Source organism: Phascolarctos cinereus, unplaced genomic scaffold, assembly GCF_003287225.1.
Source record: "Phascolarctos cinereus isolate Bilbo 61053 unplaced genomic scaffold, phaCin_HiC Scaffold_7;HRSCAF=346, whole genome shotgun sequence".
Classification (NCBI taxonomy): domain Eukaryota; kingdom Metazoa; phylum Chordata; class Mammalia; order Diprotodontia; family Phascolarctidae; genus Phascolarctos; species Phascolarctos cinereus.
In genome coordinates, this window is record NW_027556180.1 from 67,273,257 (window position 1) to 67,300,557 (window position 27,301).

Consider the following 27,301-nt stretch of genomic DNA (forward strand, 5'->3'; position numbering starts at 1 on the left):
TACATATGTTTATTAAACATACCTATATGTATATCATGCAATATACATTATAATATAATAAGGTGCTTTGCAAACCTTAAAGTGCTATTGTGATTGTGATTATAATTACGTTAAAGTACTTTTTTGAGTGCCAGCTTCCAGGAAAACTTTTGGGGTTCACCCATGAACCAAAGTGTGGAAAGGCTTGCCCAGCCTCTCTGTCTCCAGCACCTACTATAAGGTGCAGTTACAGCCTCCCTCTCTCCAGGTCCTGGATTTGAATCTTAGGATACATGACTCCTGAGTTCTTAAGGAGCCCAGACTATTTATTTATTCAATTGGACTGATGACCATCTGACCAGATGGGAGTCGTAGTGCTAAGGCAAGAAGGGGTCTCCATCTGGGACTCCAGAATTTGCTTTTGAAAACATTTGTTTAAATTATTTCAATAGAATTTATTTCCTTTGTGATATATGTTCTGCATTTTATGACATTCTACTGAGGAGAGGTCCATCAGCTTCACCAGACTGCCAAAGGTTTCTTGCTAAGCTATAGCTGGAGAAGTGATGGGACTAAACAAGGGGAATCTAGGAAACTGATGAAAAATCTGGAGGAAAGGATCTGGGAGAATTAGGGTCATTATAGAAAACAAAGCAGACCAAAACTGGCCAGCTGCAACTGTGGAAACCTTACATCACATTGACTTCAAATCTGCTTTCCTACCAGCTCTTTTCTTTTCTCCAAACGTCTCTTGTTAAAAATACTGTGCTTCTTAAAACAGGTGCATCAAAAGTCATGACGGGTCATTGCACTGCTCTAGTGATAGCAATCATTCCAGTAACATCTTCTACTACCCTCCCCTAAATACATACCACCAGCACTATAGACAGCTGGGTCATAATTATTTATGTGCTAGTTGACTGTATTTTTTGAGAAACCAGGAAGAGAAATGTGAACTCAGGAAAACTTAAAGAAATTCATAGGAGGAGGAATGAGATGCACTTTTTTATTAAAAGACTTTACAAACAAGGCTACAAAAAAACTGATACAACACCTTCAACCATAGATGGAAACATGAGTACAAAACAGGAGCTAGGTGTCGTGGAGTGGAAAATGGAAACTGGAGGTCAGTGGGATGGCCCCCGGGGACAGAGAGACACACGGGTATTTCTAAACGTGCCCCAGAACTGAACATAGACCCTGCTCCCAGCTCATGACGTGGGTTCTGGCACACCAAAAGCAGAACCCTACTGGGACTGGAACAAAGATCCTCCAGAGGAGAAACGAGTTGGGAGCTCCAATGAGAAGGTGGGTTCCCTTGAGTCCATGAAATTAGCTCCTGGGATCAAAGTTACTTTACTGGGGAGAATATAGCCCAAGATAAGATAACATAGCACAAGAAATAAGTATCCTGTGGAACCAGCAGAGCTGCCAAGACTGGAAGAAGTACAGGGCCCAAGAAGTCTGACTATGTCCTGAGAAGGCTTTTCTAATTGGGATCATCAAAGGCCCATATCTCCCTCTTCTGGCCTCTTGGCAAATTGGTGGTTTGGGTGAAAGGAAGTGGCAGATGTAGATAGGGAAAGACCTCCTGGGTGTCTGAAGAGGCTGGTAGCTTGGGCCCCAGGATTTCAGGCTCATGTGCTGTGAGCTGGTCTCAAAAGGTGGATGAGTTTCTTGCAGTGTCTGGCAGAAGAAGGTCGGGGACTACCACTGCTGTGGGGAGGTAGTGGGCCGGACGAGGCGAGGGAGGCTAATTTCTCACTGGCATCCAAAGACACCAACACCTAGAAGTGGACCAGATTGAAAGAACAAGCTGTCAGGGTTACATAGCCCCTCCCTCCTCAAAGTCGCCCCGCCTTTGGCTGGCTCTCATAATGAGTCTCTTCCTCTTTCTCTGTCCTTGCTTTGTGGTCTTACTGCTGACTCTGAAATGCCAGGAGATGCATATCACGAGAAGACTCAGGTTCCCACTCCCCTGAGAGGTGGGCTAGGCCCCTATACTTCTCCTCCCCCATTACAGATAAGAATGGAACGTTTTCACTGAGGAACCAATCAAGGAAGCCTGATTATTAATGCAATGTCACTGTAGCTGTGACTGGTGAGGTAACAAAGATAGGGTGTGCCTGGCGAATCGTGGCCACCTCTGGTGCCTTATCTACCATAAATGGAGATATGTAATGGGTCCTTAAGGAATGGGCTATGTTAGGGCAGCTAGGTGGCACAGTGGATAGAGCATGGGCCCTGGATTCAGGAGGACCTGAGTTCAAACCCAGCCTTAGACACATAACACTTACTAGCTGTGTGACCCTGGGCAAGTCACTTAACCCCACTGCCTAACCAAAAAGAAAAAAAAAGGAATGGGCTATGCTTGGAAGAGGAGGAAGAACTCTAGAGTTTGGATTCATTCCTAAGAGGCTAGGAGGGACAAGGACCTGTTCTCCTTTGTGCTATTAAACAGAGGCACTGAGGCACTAAAGGAGATATCCTTTCTTCACAAGGAAAAAAGGAGAACCAGAAGTGGCAGTGACCCAGCATCGAGCTCTATGGCCTGAGTTCTCCCTGACTTCCATGCCCCAGATGCATCTCAGCCTGATGTTCTCACTTTCTAGGACTCTTCCCTCCCTCAGGGCGAGAGACTGAACAAAAGACTTGGATGCCCCATTTCTTTTTTTCCATCCCCGGGCTTTCCTTCCTGATCTGTAGCCTCATTTTTGGTTTTTTATAGCCAAGCACAAGCTAGGTTTCCAGCCCCAGATCTCCCTCCACCGTGGCTGTTTGCGAGGTCACACAGCCAACACAGGAGCTCAGAGTTTTGACTGCCGGTCCCTGAGGACACACCTGGTGGATGCAAGGCTCTTGTCTGAGGCTCCGAAGGGCAATGAGGGCAGCTTCTCTCACTGCGGGCTGTGGATCTCCACACGCAGTTTCCAGGAGGCGATGGGGCACCTGGCACCGAAGTAGTTCTTCCCCTAGCCCTTCAGGGCCCAGGTTACCCAACGCAGAGGCCGCATTGCGCCGGGTCCCCGTCTGAGGATCACCTAGCAGCTGGATTACTCCGGGCACTGCAGGCGCTAGAGCTGGTGCCAGGGGCCCAGCCTGGTAGGCTGCATTTCCAACAGCAAAGCTGGCACTGCGGCGAACAGCAGGGTCCTTGTCCCTTAGCCCAGCCAAAAGCAAGCTTAGCAGTCCTGCCTGGCTCTGGAGGGCCCCCCGAAGGGTGGTGCTGTGATGTAGCAAGTGGCCCAAGAGGCCATAGGCCCGGGCACGGACCGGATTCTCTGGGTGGCCCAGGAGGCAGCGAAGGGGCCAGTAGGACTCATCAGGCCCAGCTAAGAGGTCCTGTAGGAAAAGCAGATGGGTGGGAGGCCAGACTCTGGCTGCATGGGCTAAGAGAGAAAGGATGTCAGAGGTCAGAAGGGGCTGGTCACCCAGCAAGGCAGCTGCCAGGAAGGTGATGGTGTTAGGTGAGGTGGTCACAGCAGCTACAAACTGGCTGAGGGTGGTGGAGTCTGTGAGGACCAGTCGGGTGAGAAGGCTGACAGGCAGTTCAGCCTGCGGTAGCAGGAGGTAGCGGCAACAGACCTGGGAGAACAAAGGTAAGCAGATGAGAAAGGCAAAGGGTGTCCTTGAGTCTCTCAGGACAAGGAGCCGAGTCCTAAGGTAGAGCCAGAGAAGAGGCAGTCCGGAGTATCAGAGTCTTCATTCCCCAAACAAGAAGCACAGACCAACCACACTCTGTTCAACAGATCTCCCCCAGGGGCTCCAAATCAAAGACAAGAAGGGCCCCAAAAGGGGATGTGAGAAGTTACCTTGTCCCACAGGGATGGAACACTGCATATGTTTTCATGCTTTTTCAATGTATTGGCTGGTTTTTGCTGATGATTTTTTCTTTTAAAATTTTTCTTTTAAAATATTATTTGCTACATGGGATGGCTCTCAGGGAAGGAGAAGGGATACAGGAGGAATTTGGGGGATGTAAAAACAAGATATCAATACAATTTTTAAAAAATAGATATCAAGGAGATTCCTGGCCAATGGCCCCAATCTGGGGAAATTCTCCCTTTGGACTTTTAGCAGACCTTGAATATAGAGGCGATGGGGAAGAGAAGCCACACACTAACTCCCAGGAGTGGTCTTCATCCAGGCCTGAGCACCAACACCCACTCCTCCTTGACCTCCCCTCCCTTTGCCAGGCCTGGTCAGATACTATCTTTGGCCTTAAAGGGTGCATTACAATAGAAAGCATAGAAACAATTATGAAAATAACTAGCAGTTATTGCGTATATTGATGGGAGGTTGCTGGAGTGGTTGCCACTACTAGAACCAGGTGAAATGACTGAAAATGATTTCTGCAAGACAGTTTTGAACTAGGGAAGAGACCCATTTAGAGAAGGGAAAGGACTTAAAGAAAGGCAGAAGTAATCAAATCCTGTCCCACGGCTGGTGAGGAGACACATTTTGCTGAGACTAGCACTAGCCTGTCAACTGCCCCGCTCAGCATGCCCGTAGCAATCTTCCCTAGAAGACCCATCCCCTACCAGCTCCTCCAAGGCTGCAGCCCTGCCCACGCACCTGCAGCAGATGGGCCGGCACTTCTGAATCCCTGAGGTCTGCCAGGATACTCAGAAGAATGTCAACGTCCACATCCATGGCGAAAGGGAAGCAGAGAAGTTGGCAGACAGGGAGGACTACAGCTGGAAGCAGCTCGGATCCATGTTGTCTGGGGAGTACAGATAGGGCAAATGTTCTTGGTCTCTCACCCATTACTTGGGCTCATGTCCTACCAGTCCCCAGACTGCATCCCCTCTCACCAGGGCTCTGGTTGAGCCTCCCACCCCCAGCTCCTCGTCTCACAAATCCCCCAGGTAGCTGGTTCCTCTCTTTCAACAGTCCCATTCTTGGCCCTTCCATCAGCTAAATCCCAGACTCACGTCTGTCCAAGCTGCTGCAGGAAGCTGGGGGACAGCAGGTGCTTCAAAGTGGACATGAGGATGCTGCCATGCTGAATCAAGTGGGGCAGGCACAGGTGGGGCTCCTGGGTGAAGACTGCCAGGGCAAGGTTGAGCAGAGCGGTAATGCCTGTGAACACAAAGCATGTAAGGGTGGGGAAATGGCCCATTAGGGCAAGGCTGACAACTGAGTTAACCACTGCCCAGTGACTTCTGTGGCTGAGGGCTATTCACAGGCTCACAGGCCCACAGCACGAGTGCTACAAGAGACCCAAAAGGTCATATAGTACAAGTCCCTGCTCAGCCAGGCTGGGGAAGGGACTCACCTCAGAGTGCCCAGAGAGAGGCTGTGACCTCATGTCCTTGACTCCAAATTCAGAGCTCTTTCCACTATACTACACAGCCTCCACTCCCTGAATAACTAGGAAGATAATTCTACAGCGGCTCTGTCCCCAGTTCTACCACCCTCTCTTTGCATCAGCAACAGGAATAGCCTTTGCCTTCCAAGATATTCCAAGTAGCAAACAGGACCCGTCACAGGTTGCTGGATCCAGTGCTGGAAGGGAAAGCTCAGAGGCCATCTGGTCCAACCCTTCATTTTACAGATAAGGAAACTAAGGCCTGGCCTGGGGACAGTAAGTAATTTGCTCAAGGTCACAGTCAGCCAAGTCCAAACCTCAAAGGAGAACCAAACTGGCCTTAGAATGGGAATGACACAAAGGATGGGACTGGGCAGGAACCAGGAACCAAGGGAGGTCTAGGGTCATGTGAATGTCAAAGGCTGGAAATTGAAAGAGCCCCACACATCATTGACCTTGGGGAAGTCAATGAATGAGACATGAAAATTCTGGGAATTCTACCTTGGGGAGAGATGAGAGTCCATTCAGGCTCTGGGACGGATTGGCTAGGTAGGGATATCTCATCCTCCGAGGTGGGTACCTCCTCAGACAGTCTCAGTGTCATGAAGAATCGGTGCCACAAAATGGTCCACAGTTCTGAGTTGGCCACATCCTGCACTATCTCTGCCCCACCCTGAGAGAGAAAGCATCCAGGTGGTGCCTGGGCTTCAGACATCAAGGCTCCCAGATGTTCTTCCCTGCCCCTGATGTATAGGAAAAGGGCACCCTAAAAACCATCCCCTCTTCTTCATGGTGTCCACATTGGCCCATTTCTCTAGGCAGGCATGACAAATTAAAAAGAGAGGTAAAGCTGAAATTCCTCTTATGTCCTAAACAGCGAAGTGGCCTGGTTCCCTCGTCCCTACTTCCTGCCTGTCCTGGGTTGCAGAGATACCTGGGTGATGAGCTGCAACAGAAGAAACAACAAGCCATCATAGAATCCGGAACCACCAGGTGGAGTACGACGCAGCTGCAGGAAGGGAGAGAAGAAAGTCGGACGTGACCTACCCCACCGGGAGGAGCGGAGGAGATATCTGGCTGGCAGACAGGCGGGCAGCCAGAAACACAGGAGTGCAATGTTTATCCCGTCTTGGGCTCCACAGAAAACCTCACACCATATATACTAAATCCTTTCCTTTAAAACATGATTTTGTTTTTTAACATAATAGATACTTCCCAACAAATGCTTAAAAAGTATGTTCCCCAAAACGTTTATCAAGTCTTAACAGAATGAAGGAGTGTAGCCTCCAGCTCAGCTGGCTCAGTGCTAACACTGACTGCCATGGCCGACTATGTGAGGGTCAACATCGGAACCAAATGAGAGGAAATCACAGGAGGCTCAACCTAACCTATTCAAGGAACTACTGACACACACAAAAAAGGAAGTGGGAAAAAGCAAAGATACCGACTTCTGTTCATTATTTTCTACCAAAATGTAACTGATCAAAAGCAGTCCATGAGAAGGCCAAAATGCTTGGTTTCTTTTGGCCAAGAGGAGAAAGGAGGCAACTAAGTGCAGTGAAGTATTGACACTGATTGCACAAAGTGAGAGGCATGCGAGAAACCCTGGAACCTAAAATAAAAGGAAAGGGAAAAGGCAGCAAGATTGTTCAGCCCTGGGAAGGCAGTGGGCTTGAGTGTGGGTTCTGAAGAGTGAACAGAGGACAGTAACCATTTTCCATCTCCACAGGAACAGAATGGGAGAGGATGAGTGGCAGGAATGATGAAGGTCCAACACCAGGAAGCATTTTTCAGCAGTAACAGGATCTAGAGCAGGAGAGTGGGAAAGAGACCCTGGCCTCTCTGGGTTGGGAGAAGTTGTTTTGTTCCTCCAGAAGTCATCCTCTTGCTTCTAGACCATGCCAGATGGACAGCTGTGTGACAGCATGTTAGCCCAGGTCTGGTGGCACTTAAGTCTGTCCTCCAACCAGTGTGGGATGAAGCGATGCCTTCCTCTGAGAGCGTCTTACCTCTGCGGGAGCAGACAAGGCATGTGCTGCTGCAGCAGTCCACTCCTTGGGCTCGAGATTGAAGGCCACACCCTGCTGGCTGAACTGTGACAGCAGACCAGCCGCCGCACTCTGAGAAGGAGATAAAGGGGGTCAGAGGAGAATGAGAGGCACCAGGAAGCAGTTGGGAGAGTGCTGGACCTGGACTCAGGAAGACGAGCTCAAACTTGGTCTCAGACACTTACTAGCTGGGTGACCTTAGGCAAGTCACCGAACCTCTGTCTGCCTCAGTGTTCTGTAAAATGGGGATAATAATAGCATTTACCTCACAGGACAGTTATGAGGATCAAATGAGATATTTGTAATGGGCTTTGCAAACCTCTACGTGCTATATCCAATCCAATCCAATCCAATGAACATTTAGTAACTCCTATGTGCTAGGCACTTCTACAAATGTTTAAATGCTAGCTATCAGAATCTGAATGGCTGTGGGGTCAGAGGAGGAGAGGAGGACTATGTCTAGATGGAGACCAGCAGGATCTCCTCCAGAAACAGCTAGAATTGGGACAGGTGTTCCACCTCTCCCCACAGCCCCAGGAGGGGTATGGGGAGGAGCTAGATTAGACTCACCACAAGAGAGACAACAGGTGAATGGACAAAAAGAACAGCGAGCTCATTCCCTATCTTCTTCACCCTGGAAGAAGAGGACACATACAGGGACCCAGTAAGATTATTGTGGATTACATCAAGGAGGAACCAAGACTTTTCCTTGGCCCTGATTAAAATCCCCTTTTGCATTTCCCACTAATTTTTTTTTCATGTGAAGTTCCATATTCTCTCCCTCCTTCTAGCGTCTCCCTCACCTATCTTCCTCCTCCCTGCTAGAAGACAAGCAATATGACACCCATCATACATGTGAAGTCATACAAAATATATTTCCATATTAGCCACGTTAAAAAAAACAACAAAGAAAAAGGAAGACACATAAAGAAAGTGAAAAAAGTACACTTCAGTCAGTTCTCTCTCTCTGAAGGTGGATAGCGTTTTTCATCATGGTCCTTTGGAATTGTCTTGATTCACTGTATTGATCAGAATAGCTAAGTCTTTCACAGTCAATCACTGTACAGTATTACTGTTACTATGTAAAATGTTCTCCTGGTTCTGCTCATTTAACTTTGCATCAGTTCATGTAGGTCTTCCCAGATCTTTCTGAAACTATCCTGCTCATCATTCCTTATAGTATGATAACATTCCATCATAATGATATACAACAACTTGCTCAACCATTTCCCAATTGATGGGCATCCTGTCAATTTCTAATTCTTTGCCACTACAAAAAGAACAGCTCTAAATATTTTTGTACATAAAAGTCCTTTTCCTTTTTCTTTAATCTCTTTGGGATACAGACCTAGGAGTGGTATTACTGGATCAAAGGATATATACAGTTTTATCGCCCCTTGGGCATAGTTCCATGTTGTTCTCCAGAAAGGCTGGATCAGTTCACAACTCCACCAACAATGCATTAGTATCCCTATTTTTCCACATTCCACATTCCCTCCAGCATTTGTCATTTTCCTTTTCTGTCACGTGAGCCAATCTAATAGGTGTGAGATAGTACCTCAAAATTGTTTTAATTTGCAATTCTCTAATTATTAATAAGTGATTTCGAGCATTTTTTTATATGACTATTGACAGATTTGATTTTTTCTTCTAAAAATTGCTTGTTCACACCATTTAGCAATTAGAGAATGTCTCTTATTTTTATAAATTTAGCTCAGTTCCTTATATATTTGAGACCATTAACTTCTAAGACAGGGTTGATAGGTGGTAGAGCCACTCCACTCATACCATATTAATGGAAGCACTGGTGCCTTCTTTTCCATGCTCTTCTCATTGTTGGGGGATGAAGAGCCCTTCTCACAAACCCCTGGGCATGAGGATCTCCATGCCTGCACTCTATACTATGGCAGAGCTGGGTATGACGGTCTCTGTGGTTATATGCCTCACTATGGCAGAGCTGGGCAGAAGGTTTTCCATAGTTAAACTCCACATTCCATAACTTACCCAGGAGGTAAGACCTGAAGCCGGAGGACCAGGAGGGAAAGGAGGTGAAGCGTAGCTTCAGCAGCCTCTTCTGGATCCACTACATCTACCTGCAAAAGAAAGCAGCAACTCAGGACAACCTCCTACATCAAGATGCCTGGGCTCCCAAGGAGACAACTGGACTTTGGTGCCCTCCCACCTTGGTGCTACCTACCTTACCCTGCACCAGCAAGAGCAGTGATTCTAAGGCTAAGGGCTCTTGGTCTAAACGCCTACAGAGACTTTCACTGACATGACAGCAGGCATATAGCACCTAGGGAGATAATGCAGAGAAACTTAGCACATGAAGGAGAGGATGCTCAAGCCAAAGAACCAGCCAGTCCTACCCTCTTCCATCCTGTTCCATCTTCCAGGCTCCCAGTACTGGCCCCACAGCTAGTAGTATAGGCCTATGTTGGGAAGTATGCTGGGGGGGAGGGTTGGGGGGAAGAGAGGAATTCTGTCTAAGGTCCAGTGGGGACATCTGTTTGGGAAACAGATTTTAAAAGAGGGTTCCTTCAAGGATCTGTTTTTCATATGGGTTTCAAGTGGTATTGTAGTGGAACTAGGCAATTTTCAATGGTAGAGAAGATGGCCAATACCTTGAGTAGGTGCAGGGAGAGGGTGGGATGCTGAAGGCTGGAGAAAAGGTACAGCCGAAGCTGACTGCTGTCTTCTGTCAGCTGATCTGCCAAACACTTGGAGACCTGAAGGCGATGTTGCCACCCTTAGCTCAAACTTCATACCTTATGTATACATGCACATTCACCTAGATCCACATTTGCTTTTAGCCCCCCAATGACCAGCATCCTCTTGCTCTCCCCCAGCGCCATACTTCCCCATATGTAGGAAGCCAAAGACCACAACCCAGTTCTTCCCCAAGGTGGGTCCATTGGGGAAGGTGTCAATGACAAGAAGGGAGAGGGAAAGCCCAACATGGAACATGTGCTCTGAAGCCACAAGGAAACAAATCAGTTGCGAACTCTCTGACCCTATGTGGGAACACTTTCACGTCTTACAAGATGGGAGATTTATCACTGAACATCTCGAATCTCCCCTCTCGGCTAGTCAAAGATAACTGGGCCAGGTGGAATCTTGAGGAATCACTGTCTCACGTCCAATAAATGGCTCCATAGCAAAAGCATTTAGTGAGCAATGTTAAGGAGGCCTGAGGACTCAGTCTAAGTTAGGTGGGGGAGGTTGGTGCCAGAATCCTTGGGGAGTTGGAGCAGGGCCCTCCACTAGGGAGGGAAGGTGACAACCAAAGCTCCCACCTGTTCTTTGGCCTCCCAGCACTCAGGCAGCCCCACTGGAAGAGTACAGATGGCAGCAAGTGCTGTTGCAAAGGCCCTGGGCAGATCTTCATCCTGCTCCCTCCGTAGCTGGCTAACTTGTGGGGCACCTTCAGAAGTCAGAGAAGGAAAAGAGTGGAGGGGCTGGCATACTCATCCTCCAGACTGGTAGAAGTATAAAGCTGGATGGAGAAAGTGACTGTCCCCCACTCCCTCTGGTTACCTGGTGGGGTGTGAAGAGGGAGTTGTGGGAGTGCCATCCCATGAAGGAGGCCATCCAGCACAGGCCTGTGTGTGGTCAAGAGGCTGGAGTAGAAGGACTTGGAGATGGGGAGGCTGCTGCCATCCATGGTCTTGCACAGATCAGTGAAGCACTGGAGGAAAGGAGAGTTGGCCTGTGTAAAGTAACTGGCCGATAACAGGTGTTGCTGACCCAGATCACAAACAGCGGTCTGTGGGAATCCCAAGGCTGGGGATTCCAGCTGTGCAGTCCCTCCTGCCCAGGCAACAAGAGGTGCTAATGACTAGGAACCCAGAACATGAGTCACACTGCAGACATCCCATGCTACCAGCAAAGAGGCGGCCCTGAGTGGGGCCTTCAGCTCCTGTCCTTGAGACAGAAAAGCCAGGTTTGGTCAGGGTGAAGAAAAGAAGTTTACAATGGAAAAACTGAATGAATATTGAAAAGCTCCAACAGTTTATTTTCTTATAATAGACATCATTAAGGTTATTTATATGACCTGTGATTTACCATCTTTTAATAATTCAGGCTCTTACAAAGGAAGACAGGCCATAGATACCATAGATAACAGACTATGAAGGCTCTCACTTGACTCAGGTTCCAAGTTTTCAATATACAGCAACAGAATTTGGGTTTTAGGTTATACATGAAGAAGAACTTGACTTTCAGGCACAAGAGACAGACAAGGAAGCCCTGGCACCTCATTCTTTGTGATCCTAGCTTCCTGGCCAGGATCATTTGAATAAAGAGCTAGCTGGAGGAATGAAAATTATTTAGACAGCCTTTTGAAGTATCTTCTGCTAGAAGAAGGATTTGGGGTTGGATCCTATATAGCCAGAGACAAACAGAGTTGAGAAAAACCTCAAAGAAGAGGACGGGGCAGGACAGCAGAAAGTGTTAAACATCCAGGGCTGGGGATAAGATTACCATAAGACTATCCCTCCGCAGGCTCTGCTCAGCATCATCAGGCTGGGCCAGCAGCTTTCCCAAAAGGTTCAGGAAAAGGTTGGCTGCCTCCTGAAATACCTGGAGGCTAGAAGAAATATGCGTCTGTTACCTGAGTGTGGCACCCATCCTCATCCTGAGGACATTGGAAGCTCCAGCCCTCCCCCCTACCCTCCACCCATTTCTTTCAAGCTTCCAAATCTTGGTTCCATAGGATTCCCTATTAAGAATTAGAAAAGACATTCCCCTAGGAGCAACTAGGTGGTGCAGTGGATAGAGCTCAGGCCTTCAAGTCAGGAGGACCTGAGTTCAAATGTGGCCTCAGACCCTTGACACCTACTAGCTGTGTGACTCTGGGCAAGTCACTTAACCCCGACTGCCTCACCAAAAAAAAAAGAAATGACATCCCCTCAAATGCTACAGTTGTTCTGGAGAGAATCCTAGGATTCCCACCGCTCTGGACACATTAATGTGCTCTTCTGCCTTCAGTATAATAACAGCTAGAGTTTATATAGCACGTTAAAGTTTGTAAAGTGCTTTATGATTATTATCTTATTTGATCTTCACAACCACCTTGGGAGGTAGGTGCTATTATTATCCCCATTTTACAGATGAGGAAACTGAGGCAGTCAGCAGTTAAGTGGCTTGCCCACAGTCATACAGCTAGTAAGTGTCTGAGGCTGGATTTGAACTCAGGTCTTCCTGACTCCAAGCCCAACGCTCTGTGCACTGTTCCATCTAGCATTCTATTGGAAATCTCTAGGTGCTGTGATCTCTTTGGTACTGACTGGGGTTTGCAAAGGTTTGGACAGAAGTCGGGATTTCCAGCTGGAATCCCAAAGATGTCACTCACTAGAATCCTAAGTATTCTGACAGCTGTCATAGCTTTCCTATGGTTCCACTGGGGAGGGGCAAAGCAGAGAGCCAGGCTGACGGAGAATGAAGAAGCTAGACGTTTCTCACTCCTTCATCATTCAACCTACCTGTCACCTGTCTGACTCCTCTCCAGGTTGAAGCTACTGGCAAAGTAGGCCTGGATTGTAGCCACCAGGTCCCTCAAGAAAGTTCCACACCAGGGCTGCTGCCAGGGAAGAGAAGGATTAAAGTAGAGACAGAGAACAGGAAGAAACAGACAGATAGACCTAGAGGGAGAGGAAGAGAGAACGGTTTCATAGGATTGTAGGCTGAAAGCTATACAGGACCTCAGAAATCACCTTCTCTAACACTCTCATTTTACAGAGAAGGAAACTGAGGACCAGAGAAGATAATGACTTGCCCAAGGTCATGAAGATAGTACCAGAGCAGAGATTCAAACCCAAGTCCTCTGTGCCCTTTTCCATCCCATACCTTACTTGGCCAAAGACAGACTAAGGGGGAGAAAAGGGCATGTGGGCAGAGCGAGAGGTGATAGGAAGGGAGAGAGCCAGGCCACAAGCACAGTCAGAGAGCACGGTCAGAGAAGGGGCCTGGGAGCAGAGGGTTCTGGGCAGCTGCTGGCTCTTCTCTGTGAGCAGGTATTCACCTGCTGGATAGTAACATTGCTCTGACTGTGTCTGAGAAGGTTCAGCAGGAGGCCTGGCAGGCCAGCCTCCCGGCAGAAGGTATAGAGCAAAGCTGAGTCACTGCAGGTAGTCAGGAGGCTCTTTACAACCCGGAGGACGGGAAGCAGGCGGGAAGCCCCATCGAGGATGCCCTCTAGGACCTAGGAGATGTTGGGGAAGAACATGTATTAAAAGAGTGTTATCCATAATAAAAGAAAGACCCTGAGTATCCCCAAAGGAGAGGTGGCATAGACCAAGGAGCTCCTCATTTCCCTCAGACCTCAGGTCTTTGAATCACTGGCAAGGACACTGGGGGTTGACCCAGATGGGGATCACATCAGCCATACTCTCCCCTCCCCTCCTCTCTTCTTCCCTCCAGCTCCCTCTCCTGTCCATCCCTTTCAGCTTCTCCTAGATCCTCTGTGGTCCCACCCTGGCCTCTTCCAACTGGCCTGCAGCTTACCTGACCACCAGCCCCATGGAGCTGGTTCTGGACACGCTGGCAGAAGTCAGGGCTGCAGAGAAGGGTGAGGGGCGCTTTTAGCTGGAAGTCTGAAGGTGCTGTGGGCTCCAACAGGTGCTGCCACTCACTGTCACTGTCTGGCTTCTGGCCCAGGAAGAAGGAAAGGGACGTGAAGGGGGTTGGGAGCCTGAGGGAGCAACAGATGGGGACTTCCCAGGCAAGGAGTCAATCACCAGCATCTCACCTCAGGCTCCAAGGTCACAGCATTCATGTTTTCCTCAGCTTCTTGCTTTAGTTCTGGGAACTCCTGATCATATTCCTGGGTGCCCTGTGGTTCTCTATCAGGGAAGATGCTGAAGAAATTGAGTTCCAGTTCTGGGAGGTTTACGGTACATGAACCATCCCCTCCCCAAAACCCCCAAACAGGAAGTGGAAAAGGTCATGTGAAGCAATATATGTGGAAGTGTCTTCTTTTTAAGATCTGATCAAGATAAGAAATTATAACACAGTGGAAGAGGCTCCCTTAAGCATAACCCTGCCCACCCAACCACTGACTTGTCAAGCCTTCTCCAGCATCTTGCATCTAAGGGTTTCAATGGATACACAGTTATCTCTTCCACATCGCAACTTTCCCTATCATGGTTTCTATATATCTCGGGTCAGCATAAGAAATTAAATGATAATTTTGAGGGAGTTTTGCAGAAGCCACAGTAGACACACAAAGGCCAGCAGATGACACGAAAAATACTTAACCCAAATTTTACAATAAGGTTCTGTAAAGACCCCGTAAAAGAAAAAGAAAAAATGCAGACTTCTTCTCTGGTACAAAGGGAGGGCCAAAAGTTATGTAGATTCTCTAGTTCGTGAGGGTGATGCATCTGCAACGTGGAAGGGATAACTATGGCTAATCTTATGATGGAGATAATTTTCTCTCCTTCAGTTGAGAATCCTCAACCATAAGAACTGCCTCCACAAGATCAGTCCTAAGAGCTGGTGACCACATGGTGCTTCCTCTGACCAGATACCTGATCACTTCCCCAGTACGTGACTATGCCTACATCCTCACCGTGGAGGCGGGGGAGGCTCAGTTGCTTCCCAGTTTGCCCATTCATTCTTGTCTTCTGGGGGAGGGGCTCCAGAGGAGAGGTAGAGATCCTGAGAAGTGGCTCTCAGTCTGGGTAACAAGGCTGTAACAGGAACCACCTTGCTTGCTTTGTCTGTTTGCTCAAAGGAAACTCCAGGGTTGAGATGTTTCTGTGGGGGGAGGGGGGGGAATTAGATCAGAGAGACTTGGTCACCACAGGATAGCCTGGACTTTGTCCTAAGACTTCTCCAAATTCTAGAAACTCTTGTTCTTTCTCCAATTTCCCATTGATAGTCCAGTCACCTCTCTGGCCCTCTCCAATGCAAATTTCCTTCCCACCCAAGAAAATGACCTGGGCTTCACCTCTGTCCCAAATACCTTCTGCCTAGCCTCCTCAGTCATGCGCTTGCGGGCTTGGCGCAAAATACGGGACTGACCAGACTTGGGGGCCAGCCAGTGTGCCTGTTCTTCCTTTAGAACCTGAAGCTCTGGGGGTAGTCGGCTGGTGAATGGAGTTCCCAGATCAGAAGCCGTTGGTTCAGAGGTCACTGCAGGGGAAGAGTTGGAGAGAATGCCATGTTGTAATTCAAGGAGAGCAAAATGGTGGCTAAAGCCCTAGCCTAAAAAGGTTTGAGGTAGACAAGGGAATAAAGACTCGTACAAAAACAAAGGGTCCTTCCACAGAACTCACCAGTGACTCGGCCTGCAATGAAAGGATGGTAGAGGAGCTCAGGCCAAGCTAGCCGCTGACGAGGATCCTTGGTGAGCAGTCCCTGCAGGAAACTCTGTGGGGAAAGTACTCTATCACTCTTCTCTTCGGCCTTCAGCATCCCTCTCCCCAGACCAGGTAATACACCATCCTCTCTTCATGTTTGGAAGGCTCTTCCCCTCTGATTCCTAGGATTTCTGATTTCCTTTCCATAATCTTCGAAACAGGCTTTTTTGTTTTGTTTTGTTTTGGCCACCCTCCCCCCTCCTCTACCAGCTACTCGTGCCATCTCCTCCCAGGTTATTTCAACATCTGACTTAGACCTGTTCTGGGTGTACATGTTTTCACCCCCATTATACATTCCCTGAGCACAGGGATGGTCTCACTTCTGCCTATATCCCCAAATGCACTGCACAGTCATGGCTCAATAAATGCTGGCCTGAGTATTTCCTCAGAAGCTGGGCTGGTCTTGGTCACAACCCTGCCATCCATTCTCAATGATCCTTGTTTCTGTTTTCAGAAGATAGAAGAGACCCCCTAGTGAATATTAAGAGCCCAGGAAGTAGAAAGAAGATCCTCGATTCTACCATTCTCAGGAGAAAGGAGGATCTGTGTACGTACACATTGTTTTCCTTGTTAGAATGTGAACTCCTTGAAGGCGGGGGGGGGGGGGGTGTTCTCTTTTGTCTTTATTTCCCCAGTATCTAGCACTCATTACCTGATATAGTCAGCACTTGATAAATTCTCAACGATCAACTGATTGATTGAAAAATAATGAGGGAGAGAAATTTCAACAACACTGGCATCTCTGCCAGCCAAGATCCTTAAAGGATATTCACTATAGCTCATTGATTTCTATGTTCAATTAATCAGCATGCAATTCTGGAGCAGGGGAGATTAATTTATAATAAAAGAAAGATGTTAGAGGCTGAAACCAGGGCCAAAGTGGCTAAGGTGTGGATGGTAGCACACTGATTCATACTAAAACCTCAGCCTCAGGATAGGAGCAGAGAGACCATCTCTGAGATAGTAATGACCCTCAGAACAGCACCTGCAATTCCTGTCCATCTTCAACAATTCATCAATGGCAAATGAGTTTTTTTTTTCAAATTCTTCCCCAAACCCAGAAAAAGGCACTGGGAAAAAGAAGGGAAATGGATTTCCAGGAAAAGACCCTCTGTCCCCCTGCCCAAGCTTCCCCCCTCCCCACTCCATCCTATCCATATTCCCCACCTTAAAGCACTGGCTTATCGTTGGAGGCCATCTCACTGGATCCTTTAAGATGAGGCTAACAAGCTGGAAGATACTGGTAGTGTAGAAAGGTGGCGTCCCCACAGCCAGTTCATAAAGGATGCAGCCCACTGACCACAAGTCAGCAGTGTGATCATATGGGCGCTCCTCCACCAGCTCTGGGGACATGTACAGTGGTGTGCCTTTAATGGATGTCAACACCATTGTATTTGTACTCATGGCACGGGCAAAACTGGAAGAAAGAATGGGGGAAGGGAAGGGAAGGGGATTAATGGCATAAGGTGAGAAGTTATGCAAGAACAGTCAAATCTGGTTTCATACATACCTATCACAACCTGACCAAGAAAATGTCTCTATCCCTAACCCTTTCCCACTCCCATTCAGCCAAACTGTTCCCCCAACCTAGCTAAAGAAAATCTCTCTCAATTTGTCTTCCTAGTATCCAGAAGAATCCCTCTTCCCACCACCCCCAGTCCTGAAACTAATTTCTCAAATCAAACCCTTTATGTAGTCTAGCCTAACCATCCACTGAGGACCCGGTCTGCCTCCCCAAGAGTAGCAACAGGTGTCTGGGATTCCCACCCAAAGTCACAGAGCTTGATGCCACCACCCTTGGCCAGAAGAATATTCTGGGGCTTCATGTCACGATGCAGGATACGGTGAGAGTGCAGATAATACAGGGCCGAAACCAATTGAGCTGCAATGGCCTGAACCTAAGGATCAACCAGTCAGAAAGAGGGAAAGAAACGAGAAAGGGAAAGAAGCCAATATAAGGTTGGCCACTCTGAGCTACCCTACTACTACTCCAAATGGCTATGGTATGATATATTAGCAAATTCCTCACTCCCCAGGAGCCTAGCTCTGCTAAGATCCCTTACTCCTTGGGTTCCCAGGACAATATTCACTAAGCCAAACCACAGAGAAACCCAAGAATTAGAACGGTTAAAGATGAAAACTCAGGCAAGTCATAGTCCCAGCAAACTAGAGGTAATAGGGGTAAGGTAGGAATCCCACCTGACTCTTCCCTCTCAGTCTTCTCAGGACACCATTAACTCCCTCCAGACCAGTCCCTCTCTAAGATACTTAAGATACTATAACTCCTTTCAACACTCCAAATGTTAGATTCCAGTGCTCTCAACCCTTTCTACTACTCCTGACTAGTGGGGAGGTTGGACAGAAGAGAAAGGTACTAACTAATCAGAGATACCTGGTCCTCAGGCAGCTTCCCATCATCTTCTAGGATCTGAAAGAGCTCCCCTTCAGCATAGTCTGTTACTACTACTACCTGCAGGGAGGACATGAATAAATGTTTAACTTAAGTCATCAAGAGATGGGAAAATACCAGATCCTGGGACCCCCTATAGTAGGGTTTGTAGAGGGGAAAGGACTAACCTTCACTTACCTCTTTGTCGGTTTCAAAGCTGTCAAGCATCTGCACAATGTTGGGATGCCTCAGACCCCGCATGATTTCAATTTCCCGCTGTAGATTTCTCAGCTCCTTTTCTGAGCGCCCCAACTTTGGAATGAACTTCAGAGCCACCACCTTCCCAAGGCAAGGGGAGAAGAGGTCAGGGCCCTCCCTGAAAGAAGCTTCTGGCTTCATTTTTGCCTTGTGTGGCTCTTTCTTCAGCATCGCCTTCAGTTCTCCAAAATCCAACTTTTATGCCTGTTTCCTGCTTTCCTTCTCTCCACAATCCCTTAGGGCTTTAGCCAGGCTTCCCATAACCCTCTCCTCAAAAGGCAATACCTCCCTGAAATAGGTCTCTTGGTGCCCACCCTGGAGTTATAAAGATAATTGTTCAATATAAAAGCAATTGTTCAAGTCTTAGCAGAAGTTAGTTAGAGAATGGAGGGAGAGGAAGAAGGGAGGGAGAAAGAGAAGTAAGAGAACTGGGGTTGGTATCTCTTTCTACCCTGCATCTTTGATCTTTTATCTACTAAAACTCTCAGGAAAATGAATTCTCCCACTTAGGACAAGGACCCAACAAAAAAGAGATGCTGAGAGACCCTTGGGTGATCCTGAGCAAATTTTGATCCTTCTAACTAATCCAGATTTTTTATTTTCGTCCTTTCAGAAAACATCCCCTCTCTCCTAAGTACCTGGGCACTGTATTTTTTTCGACCCTTGTACACTCTTCCAAAGGAGCCCTCGCCAATCATTTCTAGCACGTGGTACTTCTCCATCATCAAGGCTCCAGGATCTCTCAGTCTGGAGGAGGAAGAGCTGATTAAGCTCTGTGGCAATTCCACATACTTGGGAGTCCTGGGAGTGGGGGGCAACACAAAATTCAAATGAGAAGAAATGGGGGGGTGTCAGCCATATTCCTCTCTTACTCTGCCCCCACCTCTCCTGATCCTGACCCCCAACCCCAGACCTCCCTCCTTAGCCTCATTACTAACTGATCCCTGAGCATCATCTGAACCCAGAGCTCACCAGCCCTGCCCCTGCCTCTCAGCTTGGACATTAATCTCAGCCCCAGACCCTAGACTCTTGACCCTGACCCTTGATCCTCTACCGCCTCGGCGGCTCTGACCCCAGAGTCCGTCTCAGACCTCCCCCCATTCCCAATCTCTCCAGCCCCTCACCAGCTCTGACCCTTGACCCCAGGCCCTCCTGGTCCCCCTGGCCCCGGGCCTCCGGGTCTCACCAGCCCCTCAATCACCCCCAGCCCAGGAGCTTGAGCTCCCCAGGCCGTGGGACCCGGGCCGGGCTCCGCCCCCCGCCCACCGAGCAGCACCCCAGGTTGCCTGACCGAGTTAGTCCACAGCGCCGGCAGGCGGACTCCCCGAAGGGGACTTTCCCCTCCCTCTCCCTCCCTCAGAGGCGGCTGGAAGCCCCCGGGCCAAGGCGACGCGGAGGGAGGGCGGGATGGGCCGCTCCATGGAGGCACTTCTGCGGGCAGCTCCGAACCGTCGCCCCGCCGCCTCAGGCCCCACCGAGGACCCCGGCGTCTACGGTCGCCTAGTAACGGCAGCTGTCCGCCGGCCCCTCGGCCCCTCCACCTCCAGGCCTACGGCAAGGTACTTCCGGTTCCGGCACAGGCAGCAGGAGGAGATGGCGGCGGCCGCGGCGGCAGCCGGGGAGGAGGATTGGTAACTGCCGGGGACGCGGGACCTGGCTGGCGGCCGCCCCTGTCCTGGGGCGGGACGGGCCCACGGCCGCCTCCTGGAGGCCCGGGGAGGGTTTGGGGGGACGGAACTCGAAGGCGGGGACACCCCGGGGTCCGGTCGCCGAGCCGGCCCACGCCTCCAGCCTCGTCCGACGGGGTGTCCGCCTCCTGTTGGCCCCGGGCCCCGCGGGAGCCGGCCAGGCCCCCGCGACCCCAGCCGAGCGCCCGGTCCTCCGCCCCAACGACCTCCTGCAGCAGCGGGACCCAGAGCCAGGCCATGGCAAGGGGGGCTCCCGGAAAGGGCGGGGGCCCCCAGACGGGGCAGAGGACTAGGGGGGTCTCTGGTATCCCCCACTCCCACCCTTCCACCGTGTTTCATGTTGGTAGGCATTGACGTTCATGGGGATGCAGGCGCCCCCAAAGCCGAGCAGTGGGGCTTAGTCATGGGATTCCAGCATGGGTGGAGTTGTAGGCACATCTAAACTAATCATCAGGGATCTTGGTGCTATTATTAAATATCTTTGTCTTGTGAAGCTTCAGGCCTGATCTGTGGAGGCTGAACCACAGTCAGCCAGAAGTTGGGCCCTACATGCAACTAAGGTGTTTTGCTAACCAGTTATCCCCTCCCCCTCTTATTTTAGAGGGAGGGAAGTTCTGGGAGATGGGGAGGTGGGAATACAAAGAGGCTTGTGACTGTTTCAATTTTTAACACCCATAGGAATAGGTCAGGACTTAAGGGTCTGTGTAATGTTTTGGGTAACTGGTAATTATGTTGGTGACTACAGTGCTACTGACCAGCATTCATGCTTCTGGTTTAGAGTAATGGTGAGGTGGTAGAATCACAGACTCAGCACTAGAAGCCATGTAATCCAACTGCCTCATGTAAAAAATGTTTACTTGCCCAAGATTACCCAGATAATAAATGACACAGTTTAGAGTTGAACCTATTAACTCTCAACCCAAATCAAATACATACTGAAAGGCCAACTGGTTTGGGTATCTGAAGGCTGGATTCTCATGCTAGCTTTGTCTCTTATCAGCTGTGTGACCTTGGGCAAATCACAGTTTTTCAGGGCCTCTGATTTCTCATCTGTAAGATGAAAGAGTTGGATTTTGAGGCCCCTTCATGCTCTATGATTCTGTTTTTATATTACTCACTCTTGTTTCCTCCCATTTTGAAGTAGGTTTGGAAAAAGAATGACCTGGGACCTAAGAGATGTGTTTGAACTACTGTGCTTCTCAAAACAGCAAGGTCTCTCCTCTAGGGCCCCTGTCTTCCTTGGGCCCTGATTAGGTCCCTCTTTGGGAAAAGGAGGGTCTCCTAATGTTTCTCCATCTTCAGAAAGCTTACAGAAAGACAGCAATAAATGTGATTTTTCTATATAGTTATAGAAATCCCCAGACCTGTAATAGCCATGAAAAATGATCCCCAGCTTGTGGAAAAGGAAGATTGAAAATGGCTTAGAACCTTAAACCAGGCCTTACTGCCAACCCTCCTCTCCAGTACCCTCTAGGACAAGCACCCTTCCTCATGGGACTACAGTAAGGAAGGCTATGGTACATCAGCCATCTCTTTCCCCAGGGTTCTACCCTCTGAAGTGGAGGTGTTGGAGTCTATCTACCTGGATGAATTACAGGTGGTTCAAGGAAATGGAAGGTGAGTACACAGCTGGCACTGAGAAGGGCTTCTGGTAGCAATAAGGGAATGATCTATACTCAGGCCATCATCTAGTCCTAAGAGATTGTGAGAAGTGAAGGAAAATGTTCCTCAAAGAAATAAGGTGATACCTTTGACTTACCATAGGACAGATTCCCTTCTCATTCCTCTAAGGAGGGAATTCTCAACTCACCCCACCCCTTACCCCCAGTTCCCACTCAGTCCCATCTTGGATCATCACAATGACCACCCACAGGTCTTCACCATGGGAAATCTGCATCACTCTGCACCCTGCCACAGCTGAAGACCAGGATTCACAATTTGTCTGCTTTACCTTGGTATTGCTGGTGCCTGCACAGGTAAGGTGCCTATTGGGCGACCACAAATGGAAGAGAAATGCTGGGGTGGGGAGAGAGGACACTACGTACTGATCTGGTTTCTCTTTTCCAGTATCCCAATGAGGTGCCTAAGATCTCTATCCGTAACCCCCGAGGGCTCTCAGATGAACAGATCCACAAGTAAGTGTTGCATTGACCAACATAGGGTAGAAGTAGGGTACATCTCACATAGGTTAAGGGTACCTTAGGGTACCAACATAGGATATCTCTTTTTCTTTTTATTCATTTATTTTGATTTGTCAATAATCACTTCCATAAGCTTTTGAGTTTTAAATTTTTCTCCCTGTCCCTTATCACTTCCCTCCCCAAGTCGGCATGCAATCTGATATAGGCTATACATATACCTTCCTATTAAACATATTTTCACATTAGTGATGTTGTAAATAAGAATTAGAACTAATAGGAGGAACCACCAGAAAGAGGAAACAAAATACAACAGAAGAAAAAAATAGCAAATAGTATGCTTCGATCTGCATTCAAACTCCATAGTTCTTTCTTTGGATGTGGATACCATTTTCCATCATGAGATCTTTGGAGATGTCTTAGAGGATATCTCTTTTTCAAAAAGTGGAAAGGAACCATCCTAACATTGGGGTTGGGTTTTCCTTTCCAGGATCTCACAGGCACTGAATTGTGTGGCTGAGGCTGGATTGGGCACTGCTGTGCTCTATGAACTCATTGAGGTGAGCTGGGCCCTAGGGAAACTTCCCTCCTTTCATTCCAAAGCAGGTTTTAGCCTTGGGTCTAGAACAGAGGTGGGGTACCTGCTGCCTCTAGGCCACATGTGGCCCTCTAGGTCCTCAAATGCATCCCTTTGACCGAATCCAAACTTAATAAAAGTAAAATAATAATAAATGATTATTTATTTAATTACTAGCTAAAATAAATGCTAATAAAAGAAAAAACTTAATAAAAATAAAAATCCCTTTAATAAAATAATTTGTTCTGTAAAACTTGGACTCAAAAGGCTGCACTCAAGGCCGCAGGTTCCTCACCCCTGGTCTAGAACCATTCATTTCTCCTAAAGTCAGTTCAATCTTTTCCCTCCTTTTGGGTAAGACTGGTCCAAATTGATGGAAGTCCTGTTTTAAAAGCCCTCCAAAGGTAGAGGTTCTACAAACTTCTTCATTTGTTTACTCTGCTGTCTTGAAAGCTGACAAGTCTAAAAGACAAATTTTTTTGTCTAACATAATGCTTCATTCATTTCCTAATTTTTCTCAGTGGTGAGAGAAAAGTAGCTCAACAGATGGATCATCTTTATGTCTGAGACTTCAATTTAAGATAGTGTGTGCACTGGTGCTACTGGAGATAGAAAGGAAACAGAGGCCAGTCCCTATACTCAAAACAAAACTTTCTGGTAGAACACACAGAAAATCCATGAAGCAACACTTCGCGTTTACATAAGCATTTTAATATTTACAAGGCTCTTCTCTCACAATGGGGGGGGGGAGGCAAAGAGAGATTCCCTTTCCTTTAGACCACATTGCCTCATACTGTATCTTAGCAACATGAGTAAGAACAAATTAAAACTATCACAGCTCTTGTTTAAAGACTTTACCTCTTTATAATTACCCTTTGGCTTTTTTAATATCTCAGTTCTAGCTACTTTTCATGGGTAGAAAAGCTAAAAATCTCTTAAGAATCCCCACACAGTCACCTCAAGTTCTCTGGAGAAGGCACCAGTCTGAGAGGGATGGATTGTAGGGAGTATTTAGGAGGATGAGTAAATTAGGTTTCTACTTCCCTCCTGAGTCAAGACCTTATAATGTGGCTTTCCACTTTGAAATGAAATTCAAGAGCATTAAGTGTATCATATAAATGGGGATAATCATACTTCTGTACTACCTGGCTCATAGGAATTTTGGGAAAATCAACAAAGTTAATATGTGTGAAAGTGCTTTGTAACCCTAAAGCTACATTATAAACAGGGGCTATTGTTTTGTGTACAAACACTAAAACATTTCAGACAAAATATGACTTTCAAGTTATCTGCCTGTGGGATTAACCATGCTTCTTGCACAGTCCCTGAAGTCCAGGGTCAGCAGTGGAATAGACTAACCCTACAGGGGCAGCATTGATGCCAAGTAGAGAAATCATCAGCTGGGATTAGTCACAAAAGCTTCTTGGGGGAAGACAAGTTTTAAAGCAGGTAGAGAGAACACGGATTAGTCTTTAGACAGGGAAGGAACTAGCATGGTGTGCTTGTATTTAGAACCTTCAAGAGCTGAGGAAGCCAAACCATCTTCTTCAAAGTAGATGTCACAAAGTTCATATACTAAAACTTGTGTGCTTACAAACAGAAGAGTCCCTCAGGCCTTTACATAGAACAGGCTCTCTTTATAGAAACAGTTTTCACAAGCTTTGTTACCACAGATTATAAGCATAAATTAAAGGAAAGGGCTACTACAGGCAGATCCTCTGACAGTAATGAGAAGGGATAGCTTGAAAGCCTGGCAATAAGAGGAAAAAAACTATTAAAAAGCAGGCAAGAAAACCTAAAATCACAGCAGTCTTGGAATTATTCGTTAATAGGGTCTCAGGGCCTCACTAGAACATACTTCAGTATAGTAATTAATGATGACAACAAGTAAAAAAGCTATTTGTCTTATAATTTAAGAAGTATAGAGTGCATTTTAGAAAGTTTTTCCATCCTAAATGATATTTTTAAAAAATAAAATGATGCTTAAAATTCTTTGCTATCTGGAAAACACTGAGAATAATTTATTCCCTGGGGATTCCAGGAGGCTGAGGCTTTGCCCTAAGCAGTAACTGCTATAGATGGCAAGTATATTAATAGCAGAAATGGAGACTCTCTCCAGAGTAGAGCTTCCTAAATGGCAGACTGCTGGAGTATATCCCCCTGGGCCCAACCTTGGGCCAGACCGTGGGGTTCATGAACTCAGTCTGAGTGTTTTCTCTCCCCTCTTCCCCACCCGTTTCTCTTACTAGAAGGGGAAGGAGATCCTCACGGACAACAATATTCCACATGGCCAGTGTGTCATCTGTCTCTATGGCTTCCAGGTCAGTGTTCCTAGAAAGTGGGTGCTGGGGAAGAGGAAAGGGAAGTCTGGGGAGCCTGGCCCCACCATGACTGGCTTCTTCCCCAGGAGAAGGAAGCTTTCACCAAGACCCCTTGTTACCACTACTTCCACTGCCACTGCCTTGCCCGCTACATCCAGCACATGGAGCAAGAACTTTTGGCTCAGAAAGAGGAACAGCAGCAACATCCAGGTTCTCCAGTTGAGCAGGTAGACACTGCATTGGACCCTGCTTCCTTGTTACAAGGCTTAACTGTCCCTAGGACCCTAACTTCAGAAAGGGCCCCTGTTTCTGGGTCTCCTTTAGGGGCACACAAGGATACGGGTATGGTGCTTATTTTTACATAACCTGCATTTCCAAAATATGCCTTTTCCCTTTTCTTTCTCTTCCCAGTTATCCCTTGTAGCAAAAAAAAAAGGGGGGGGGGAACAGTTCAGCAAAACTAATACATATTGAAAAAACTGGACATCTCTAGTGTTCCACAGTCAAGGAAGGGAGAAAGGCACCATCTTATAACCGTTCTTTGGGGACAGATTTTCACCAGCCCTTTTATCTGGCAGGGTGTTGGTGTCCAGTGTCCAGTCTGCAGAGAGCTCCTGGTGTATGACCTGGCCACACTGCAGGCAGCTCCCCCACCTCAACATCCTCTGGTAAGAGGGCCCCACTTACTCCTGAATTAGGAGTGAAGGCATAAACTCATTGAGACATTTCAGAAAGGTAGAAAGGATGGTTTCACCTCCTAGAAATGTCTTCTCCAAAATGGTGCTTCACCTGCCTCTGAAAGAAAAGGCTTTGAGGGGCAGCTAGGTGGCACAGTGGATAGAGTACCTGTCCTGGAGTCAGGAGAACCCAAGTTCAAATCTGGCCTTAGACACTTGACACTTACTAGCTTTGTGACCCTGGGCAAGTCACTTGACCCTATTGCCTAGCCAAAAAAAAAAAAAGGCTTTGAAATAGAAGGCTGATTCTGATGTCTGAACGCTGACAAGAAACAGTCATGGAGAAGCAGGAGTCATTTCACCCTTTCTTTCTCCAGGAGCCATACCAGCCAGACGCAGAGACCTTGAGACAGCAGGAAGAACGCCAGCGGCTCTATGAGAGGCAGCAGCAGCGTGGGGGAATCATAGATCCGGAAGCTGAACGGAACCGGTACTTCATCAGCCTCCAACGGGTGAGGAAGCTGGCCCCTGACCCCACCACACACCTCAGGTGTGCATAGCCACGTGCTGTTTTCAGTGAGGAGGCTTTGCAGTGACAAGGAGGGGATGGGTGATCTTGAGCTGGGGCACTGTACTTGAAGAAACTGTCCTCACTCTACTTCACTTTCCTATTTCCAGCCCTCCCCGGTGGAGCCTGAGGTAGCCCTGGATGCCTCCAAGGGATCTCAGCCACCAGGTGCCCCTGCCACAGACTTGCCCACCCCACAAGACATCCTGCCAGTTGCCCCACAGTATACAAGAGAAAGGATCTCAGGGGCCGGGCCCAGCCAACAAGGGCTGAATGAGCTCCAGAGAGCTGAAAGAGACACCTCCCGGGCATGCCGGACCCCCGGGCAGCAGTCAGAGCAGAGAGACCTTCGGGGAAGTGGGAACTCTGCCCCCAAAGGCTCCAGTTGTACACAAGAACTGCCCCCGCCTGATGGGCCATTCAAAGAGCCCATGGACCTGAAGCCAGAGCTTCAGAGTCAAAGGGTTGAAGGCCTCACCAAGGAGAAGGGGGCTGGCAGCTGGCAGGGGCCCCCAAACCGCAGGAACTGGGAATGTGGTCGCTGGGAACGTTCCAAGGGCCGGACGCCTGGCTCTTCTTACCCCCGCCTGCCTCGTGGTCGGGGAGCTTACCGGCCTAGTGCTCGGAGGGAACCTCCTGCCCTGGAGCCAGAGGAGGGTTCCTAGCAGGAATGTTGGGGGACAGGGAATAATGGGTGGGAGGGAAGCAATAAAGAATATTGGCCCAGCTCAGCTAACTTTCTGCTTGCTGGTGCCTCTGGAAGTAAAGGGTCTAGTCTGTAGGAACTATATCCCGGCCATATTTGTGATGGAAGATGACATGGCAGCCAAGTTGGCAGATTAATTTCCATAAATCCTTCTGTATGTGTATGGAAGTTGTGAGGGCCATGAATGCTAGAAAAAGGAATGCACCTCCAAACTTGTTCTGTGTCCTCAACTGTGGCTGTTTCTATAGGACCTCAGGGTGAATGGGAGTCCCTAATTA

At 48.1% G+C, this 27,301-nt stretch overlaps 2 protein-coding genes across 9 annotated transcripts; one reads left to right on the top strand and one right to left on the bottom strand.

Annotated features, from left to right (window-relative positions):
* Positions 1–971: 971 nt before the first annotated feature.
* Positions 972–19,728, bottom strand: STK36 (serine/threonine kinase 36). Of its 6 annotated transcripts, none has more exons than XM_078147682.1 (27): positions 19,640–19,728; positions 18,987–19,095; positions 18,289–18,429; positions 18,094–18,171; positions 17,469–17,599; positions 16,869–17,118; positions 15,618–15,711; positions 15,305–15,474; positions 14,909–15,096; positions 14,087–14,195; positions 13,843–13,986; positions 13,361–13,540; positions 12,822–12,919; positions 11,821–11,926; positions 10,876–11,026; positions 10,635–10,762; positions 9,963–10,067; positions 9,532–9,634; positions 9,343–9,427; positions 7,909–7,972; positions 7,300–7,410; positions 6,225–6,299; positions 5,792–5,963; positions 4,914–5,061; positions 4,555–4,702; positions 2,821–3,564; positions 972–1,766 (listed from the first exon to the last, which is right to left on the bottom strand). In XM_078147682.1, exons 2-27 carry the CDS (start codon positions 19,071–19,073, stop codon positions 1,617–1,619), a joined length of 3,960 nt encoding a protein of 1,319 aa, XP_078003808.1. In that variant the 5' UTR covers positions 19,074–19,095; positions 19,640–19,728; the 3' UTR covers positions 972–1,616. The 6 variants fall into 6 exon arrangements, with proteins under 6 accessions (XP_078003808.1, XP_078003807.1, XP_078003812.1 ...); XM_078147681.1 differs by having other exon boundaries at positions 18,987–19,149; XM_078147686.1 differs by lacking the exon at positions 19,640–19,728 and adding an exon at positions 19,473–19,596 and having other exon boundaries at positions 14,087–14,180; positions 18,987–19,149.
* A 27-nt stretch (positions 19,729–19,755) lies between these two features.
* RNF25 (ring finger protein 25) lies at positions 19,756–27,235 on the top strand. 3 transcript variants are annotated; one of them, XM_021002799.2, is made up of 10 exons: positions 19,756–19,979; positions 21,579–21,653; positions 21,865–22,012; positions 22,104–22,171; positions 22,665–22,734; positions 25,001–25,072; positions 25,159–25,299; positions 25,651–25,740; positions 26,127–26,261; positions 26,428–27,235. In XM_021002799.2, exons 1-10 carry the CDS (start codon positions 19,756–19,758, stop codon positions 26,980–26,982), a joined length of 1,578 nt encoding a protein of 525 aa, XP_020858458.1. In that variant the 3' UTR covers positions 26,983–27,235. The 3 variants fall into 3 exon arrangements, with proteins under 3 accessions (XP_020858458.1, XP_020858459.1, XP_020858460.1); XM_021002800.2 differs by having other exon boundaries at positions 21,910–22,012; XM_021002801.2 differs by lacking the exon at positions 19,756–19,979 and adding an exon at positions 19,993–20,379.
* Positions 27,236–27,301: the final 66 nt, after the last annotated feature.

Excerpts from the sequence above, each read along its gene's own strand:
- STK36 (XM_078147682.1), bottom strand. The coding sequence starts at position 19,073 with ATGATGGAGAAGTACCACGTGCTAGAAATGATTGGCGAGGGCTCCTTT. Across the intron at positions 17,600-18,093 it reads GGAAGCTGCCTGAGGACCAG|GTTCAGGCCATTGCAGCTCA; the intron begins GTATCTCTGATT and ends GTTGATCCTTAG. Across the intron at positions 4,703-4,913 it reads CTGCAGCAGCTTGGACAGAC|ACAACATGGATCCGAGCTGC; the intron begins GTGAGTCTGGGA and ends TGTACTCCCCAG.
- RNF25 (XM_021002799.2), top strand. The coding sequence starts at position 19,756 with ATGGGCCGCTCCATGGAGGCACTTCTGCGGGCAGCTCCGAACCGTCGC. Across the intron at positions 19,980-21,578 it reads GCAGCCGGGGAGGAGGATTG|GGTTCTACCCTCTGAAGTGG; the intron begins GTAACTGCCGGG and ends CTCTTTCCCCAG. Across the intron at positions 22,013-22,103 it reads TATTGCTGGTGCCTGCACAG|TATCCCAATGAGGTGCCTAA; the intron begins GTAAGGTGCCTA and ends TCTCTTTTCCAG.